Genomic DNA, 6,748 nt, shown 5'->3' on the forward strand with positions numbered 1-6,748 from the left:
CTGACCTGGCTCTTGAGATCTCCACTGACTGCAGCTGTGCTCTTCCTTCTGTTGGCTCTGACTTTGGTTTTGATTAAACCCCTGAGATGAAGCCGATTTTGTGTGGGCAGAAGCTGCAAAGTAAGGACTGGAGAGAGGGCTCAGCGGTGAGGAGCACTTGCTGCTCTTGTAGAGACCTCAGCCATCTTTAACCCCAGCTCCAGGGGAGCCTCTGCCCTCTTCTGGTCCCCAGGAGCACTTTATGCATGTAGTACCTGTCCATCCACCTAGACAAGACGCTCACAAACATAAAAGAACCCCAAGATTATACAAACCATTACGCTTAAAGAACAAGCCATATATTTTTATTTTTTTCCCAGAATTGACTTTTTCTCATCCTGTATCACAGAGGGAATCATAAAACAATTCACAGAATTACAAAGGTCAATCAGTCAAGTTGTTAAAGAGTGTTAAATTAGTATATTGTGTTAGTATATTATCAATGTCCCTTGGCCCTCACCAACAGAATACAAAGAGAGGGAGAGTTGATGTGGGAAGAGGCGAGAATTGAGCTCACCATTGTTCTACCTTTTTTTCCTGAACAAACTGCCCATGAGGTCCCTCTGCATCTGGTGGCAAAAGAGCCAAGTACACGGGGGTCTCTGCTCCTTCTTCGGGGCTCTTGGTGGCTTTTGGTCCTGCCATGTCTGTTCTCACCCACCCAGGGCAACAGGCATTGAGGAGGATCTTGTCCCCTTTCCTCTGCTCGCTGAGTTTCCGGGCATGGATTTTCGACAGGACTGTCACCCCAATCTTGCTCACTCCATAAGCACTATTAGGCCAGCCTTCTTTCTCATGCACTCCTTTCTTTGTGTCCTCCACAAACTTGTTCATGAGCCCCACCAGCTCCTCCTCTGTGATGGTGTCACTTCGAAACTTCTGCTGCAGCTCCGGGCTGCAGTTTTTCAGGGCCCTGAGACTCAGCATGCTTGATACGTTCACCACTCGGCCTAAAACACACCACAAATTGCTATGTCAAGAGGTGTACACAATGATGGTACTTTATCTTAGTGAGATTTTACACCAGGAAGCTTCCATGTAAGAGAGGATGTGCAGAACAGGATTGAGGTAGCATAAGAAACTGTACTGTTTCCTTCAAGGTTCGAGTGGGCAGAGAAGCCAGGTGACCACGGAAACAGCAGCCTTTAGAGGTTCTGGAGATGCAGAGGAGCAGCCGGGAGAGAGGACATGAGTTCAGATGACGTATACTTCCTCAGCTCTAAACCAGACCCTCACAGTCCTACAGGGACTCACTTGTCATTGCTGGTGCATGGTTAATGAGGGGTGTTCACACGCCATGCAGATAACATGGGGTATCAGCAGTTCATGATAACAGTTATGTGATGTTAGTTCTGCAGAACATGGACAAGTTGATGGAGAGCTAACATGAGCCTGTACTGTATTAAGGACAGGTGAGATTATCAAGTGGTGTGAACCATGCTAAAGGCTTGGGCTTGTCCCCTGAAGTATCTTTGGGAGGAGAAGACTTGGGTAGACAGGGTGTAGAAACCCTGGACTGGGCATGCTCAAGAAAGGAGGCCTCCTAGGTGGGGTTGCCGTTTCCCACTCCAGACCTGCTGTGGACCTGAGTGAGGGAGGCATGTGTGGGCACAGTCTAAGGTCTTGTGGGCAGGGCTTTGTAACCAGCAGGGTGTGGCGGTGTGCACCAGGTTTTAGAGAGGAATGGAATCCTAAAAGTCCCTAAAGTGTGAGCATGTGGAACAACAGACCTTGGAAGCACAGCAGATGGTTAAAGAGGAGTTGCACATGCAAAGAGAGAATCAGGGGCCACAAAGAATTGAGACCCAACGAGCAGAGACTCTGTCCAATTTCAGAGAGGCTGAGGCACAGAGGGAGAGGAGCGGCCTGGAAAGCACCCACAGACTCACCTCGGGGTTTCATTAGAGGGAGCAGCTCAGTGCAGACATCTTGGGTACCAAAAAAGTTTGTTTTCAATGTCACTTCTGCTTGAATGTGGAAGGGGGTTGGGTCAGCATCTTCCAGGGGAGAAAGAGAATCGCGTCACTCCAGTGGGACTGTACAGACAGGACTGAGAGCCCTAGAAATCCACTGCCAAGTATTTAGTCAGGGCACTGCCCCACTGCCAATCTGAATATTTTCTATCATTTTTGAAAGACAGCACCCAAGGGTGGGGGTGGGACTGGGGAAGGTTTATGTATTAAGATAGCAAAGTAACCCCCCTCCATTGCTCTTCTCTTTTTCTCTGCCCAATTCCTTGTTTATTTTACTATCACGTAAGAGTTCTATTCAAGTATATCCATACCCACCTACTCAACAGCTGAGTGAGGGAAACCTGGAAAACATGGTAATGCGGTCTAGTTGGGTAAACACAGGGCTCTGCTCTGCCTGCAGTCCCCACCCTGTTCCTTATCTCCCAGGGGACCTGTTTAAGACTCCCACGACACTTTCCCCGCCCTAGCAATGCTCCCCTGAGAAGCAGTGCCCACCCTGGCACCGCCGGGGAAGCTGCCTTCCCTTTCCACACCCCAGGGCTTACTCTTGAAGGCGATGCCCGCATTGTTGACCAGCACGTCCAGTCCCCCGTATTCCTTGAGCAAAAAGTCTCGCAGGGCGCGGATGCTCTGCAGGTCGTCGATGTCCAGCTGGTGGAAGCGCGGGCTCAGGCCCTCCGCCTGCAGTTGCTGCACCGCAGCCTTGCCCCTTGCCTCGTCCCGGGCTGTGAGCACCACGTCTCCCAAGAACTTCCGACAGAGATCACGCGTGATGGCGAAGCCTATGCCCTTGTTACCCCCGGTCACCAGCGCCACGCGGCTGCAGGATGACATGGCTGGGTGGGTGTAGAGTAGGGGTCAGAGAGCAGAGAACCTGCGGTTAACTCTGCAGCAGGAGGTAGCTGGACAGCCAGTCCACACAGTGTTTTTCTAGCGGTTGTAGGTTGGAGAGGCCAGCATGGGCGCAATGCGCAGGCGCACCTCTTGATGCCGCCCCCAAGAGGGCGTGGCGTAGCAGGCGGCTTCTCTGGGTCTTGCTTTCTTTAGACTTCTGAAAATGGGCGATTGTCATGGTGGTGTATATTTATGGAGTGGTGCCTCACCTTCGCAGGATTGGGCTTAAGTTTATAAAAATTTCCAATGAAAGAAACATGGTACATTTCGCTAGCTCAGAGCATGCAGGGTGTTACTGGGTTTTAGAAACCAGCCACAAAAAACCGGCTGGGCCAGCTAGCTCATGAGTATTTCAGGCTTTCTCCTTAAGCCGACTTGAAAGCCAGCAGCCAGGGAAGACTGCAGGGGAAGGTCGGAGAGAGGGTGCTGCAGCTGTCCACCTGGCAGACAGGCATTCGCCTTGCCCATGCTACTGACTCTTCGTCTCTGCTCGTCTGAATTTGCACTGTATTCCCCAACTTGCACACCAGACCCCTGTACCTAGTCTTTCTGGTGTCTAGTAAAATGACGCGCTGCCCCTTAAGTCAGAGGAACTAGAGTTGTAGGATGAACTCTTAGAGAAGGTGAGGAATCAGAGTCGTGTTGAATTTCCCTCTGTGTATAAAGCAAAGCTGCTGGATAATCCTTGGACAGAAGCGTTCCTCCCTAACCACACAGGCTTCTCTTTACACACTTGTAATGCCTGCCTCACCTGGAGGTGAGGACTGACGTGTACAGAGGCAAGGGCCATCAGGGAAGGCCGCTCTTCTTCTCTCAAAACAGCACACGATGCACCCCTTATTCCCCTTTGAAGATGACAGGATGCTGTGTGCTCAGAAAGTCTACAGTTTGTTCAGCAGAGGGGAACGAATCCTCACTGTTCCTGACACCCAGGAACTAGGGATCCAAGGTCAAGTTCCATTTCCTTATTCTTCAGTTGGTTGCTACTGCCACAGTGGCCCTTTAAATAAAGTAAGACATTTGAGTTGCACCGACCTCAGTCTGCACGAGGGCGGTGGGATTGGGAATAAAGTGAAATCCAGGAAACAGATGAGACCTTTCCACGACGGAGGATTCTGTTGTTTCCTATAGACTGCATGTTGTAAATTCCCATTTCAGGCAAGCCCTCTAGTCAGCTGTTTATCGAGCATTAATAGTGAGAAAAAGGGCTGGCAGGGGTGAAATACTCAGCAGTGAGGGCAGGTGGCTGGAAAACCCAGCAATCTGGGTTCAATCCCTGGAGCCCAGGCAAAGGCGGGATGAATGTCCTGATTCTCAGAAGTGGTTCTGACACCTCTGCAGGTTTGCAGTTGGGTTTGGTCCGGCACACACGAAGGTGCACACAGACATGCACACACTCACTATTGTGTATGTGCATAATAACTTTAAAAAAAATTAAGAATGATCCCAGCTTTTCTCCAACTAAATAATTTGTAAGGATTTGTGTGTGTGTGTGTGTGTGTGTTGTGCCTCCATGTCTGTGTGGCTTGTGCTTACCTGGTGTCATTGGAGCCCAGAAGCGGGTAACAGGTTTCCATGGACTGGAGGTAGTTAGCCATGTTGTCGGTGCTGGGCATCAGAATTCGCAGTGCTGAGAACTGCTGAGCCATTTCTGCTGCACCTGTCCCTTGAAGTTTTTGTGGAAATACTTGAAAAGTCTCAAGGTTTTGTAAGAAATAATAGAGAAATTATACATGTTTTCAAAAATATTGTAAAATATACATAACGAGACAATCTTCCTTCCTATTCAGACTTCTCTTTTGTGTTCATAGTTAAGTCCTTTATGTTATATAATTTCATTGGAATTATAGATTTGTATCTATCACAGTGTCAGAGATCGGCTTCGACAAAAATTCTGTTTACCAGAGTAGGGGCCTGGGGATTAGAAAAATAAATCAATTGAACGAAGATGTGATTGAAAATAATAGACAGAAACATAGGATAGTATCATGAGGGAGTTCATGCACTGAATTTGCCAATACTTAATTTCCATTAGCTTTTCATACCCCTGACCCCAAAAGATAGGAGTAAGATAACCAGCTATATTAACATGATACAAGGAAATGAATATACCAGTTGAAGGTTGTAGGCTCCATTCTTAAACATTCTATTACTAGAACAAGACAAGTATTGCTTACACCCTAGACCAAAAGCATTTTGTATGCAAACCACTCCCTGGATGGAATCCATAGGCATCTCCCTAAGGTAGTAAAATCTTAGTAGGATCCTTAGAGCTCTGTTTGAGGTAGAAACTGATCTACTTCTCTCTACTTGAAATAGAAGGTCTGGATATTAGCCACACCTGTTGACAATAACCTTGAGAGAGCAGAGCCCTTTGACCTGAATCTAGGTGAGGCCTTTGTTTGAGGTAGAAGCAGACAATAGCCTTGAAGGAAAAGAAGTTTTATCTCTCCGACCTTCAGACAGGATGGAAATAGGCTCACATTTGTGGGCCTTACATCACAGTCAATACATGAAACACCCCATCATTTCATTGCCTGGATCCCTCTTGTTGCTGTTTCTTGAGGAAACACCCCTGCATTGCTCCTCAGTGCTGAGCACTCTTAGGCAGGTGAAGCACACTGTGCTTGGTCCTGCTAAATGTTTCTCACTCTGGATAAATTATCAGTTTGTGCTTTTCTCCTTTATCACAGAGAGTATTTGCTGCAAGTTCCACACCACTGGATACTGTCTTCTGCTGTTGGACTTAGCCTGAGTTAGAAGGATGTGCACTGAATTAGTTCAGTACCAGAGCCACTCAGTGATCGTTCGGGGCCTATAAGGAACCTCAAAGGCGGCAAGGGTCCTGCTGCACAAAAGTATCATGGATGATTTAGGACCACCTGAAGGCTCACTCAGCCCTCCTTCCTACTATGCACTTCTGGGAACCATGCTAGGATCTTTCTGATCATCCTAGGCTTACTTCTTGGGCCTTGCATTAGAAACTGCCCCATTTATTGAATACATTTCAGGTCAGATCAACGCCATTCAAGATAAACTTGACTCTGGCCTCGGTGATGGAGTAGAATTCCTTACGGAGTCCCACAGAAGGGTCTGCATTCTCCTCTAGAAACACTCCTCTCTGCCGGGCGTGGTGGCGCACGCCTTTAATCCCAGCACTTGGGAGGCAGAGGCAGGCGGATCTCTGTGAGTTCGAGACCAGCCTGGTCTACAAGAGCTAGTTCCAGGACAGGCTCCAAAACCACAGAGAAACCCTGTCTCGAAAAACCAAAAAAAAAAAAAAAAAAAAAAAAAAAAAAGAAACACTCCTCTTTTTACGCCAAGTCAAAGATGGCTCAGTACGGGGCCCAGTAGCTCCACGATCAGGTCTTAGCAACCCAACCACAGTCTCTTCTCTGAATGGGCTCCTGGTCCCTGCCATCCTGCTCCTCCTGTAACCTTTTGACTTCCTCTTAATCCTCCCTGTCCTTATGTTTTTGCCTTGTCTTTTAAACTTTTCTTAAAAAACAGAAATTTCTCTTGGGTCTTTGGACAGAAATTAGTCCATCATGCAAATCAAATTAAAAACAGTGTGTCTTTTAGAGTCACCCCAGACTGAAAAACTTCTAAAATGATACCCCTTGTCAAGAGGAGATAGCCAGAGAAGTCTCCCCAATCCTTTGTATAAAAAAATGGGTCTGTAACGCCCCCCGTCCCCAACAGCGAAATTCCTGAAATTGAACTCAAACAGTTCTTCAGTGATTGTCCAAACAAAACAAAACAAAAAAACCCCAAAAAACAAAAAACAAAAACAAAAAATAACCCAAATCAGCTGATACCTACTCCAGTCACCCAGAGGTTGC

General features: G+C 47.5%; 1 protein-coding gene across 1 annotated transcript; it reads right to left on the reverse strand.

Moving 5' to 3' along the window:
* Positions 1 to 322: 322 nt before the first annotated feature.
* Positions 323 to 3,451, reverse strand: LOC130871446 (carbonyl reductase [NADPH] 1). The gene is made up of 3 exons (XM_057764792.1): positions 2,558 to 3,451; positions 1,929 to 2,036; positions 323 to 989 (listed from the first exon to the last, which is right to left on the reverse strand). The coding sequence occupies exons 1-3, from the start codon at positions 2,844 to 2,846 to the stop codon at positions 553 to 555; spliced, it is 834 nt and encodes a 277-aa protein (XP_057620775.1). The 5' UTR covers positions 2,847 to 3,451; the 3' UTR covers positions 323 to 552.
* Between the last annotated feature and the right edge of the window lie 3,297 nt (positions 3,452 to 6,748).

The sequence above is a fragment of the Chionomys nivalis genome, chromosome 3 (genome assembly GCF_950005125.1).
Source record: "Chionomys nivalis chromosome 3, mChiNiv1.1, whole genome shotgun sequence".
Taxonomy (NCBI): Eukaryota; Metazoa; Chordata; class Mammalia; order Rodentia; family Cricetidae; genus Chionomys; species Chionomys nivalis.

Bases quoted from the DNA above. Each gene is read 5' to 3' on its own strand.
- LOC130871446 (XM_057764792.1), bottom strand. From the start codon at position 2,846: ATGTCATCCTGCAGCCGCGTGGCGCTGGTGACCGGGGGTAACAAGGGC. The intron at 2,037-2,557 runs GTAAGCCCTGGG...CTCCCCTGGAAG, and splicing joins TGCGGGCATCGCCTTCAAGA to ATGCTGACCCAACCCCCTTC. The intron at 990-1,928 runs GTGAGTCTGTGG...GGTGTGTTTTAG, and splicing joins CCCTCTAATGAAACCCCGAG to GCCGAGTGGTGAACGTATCA.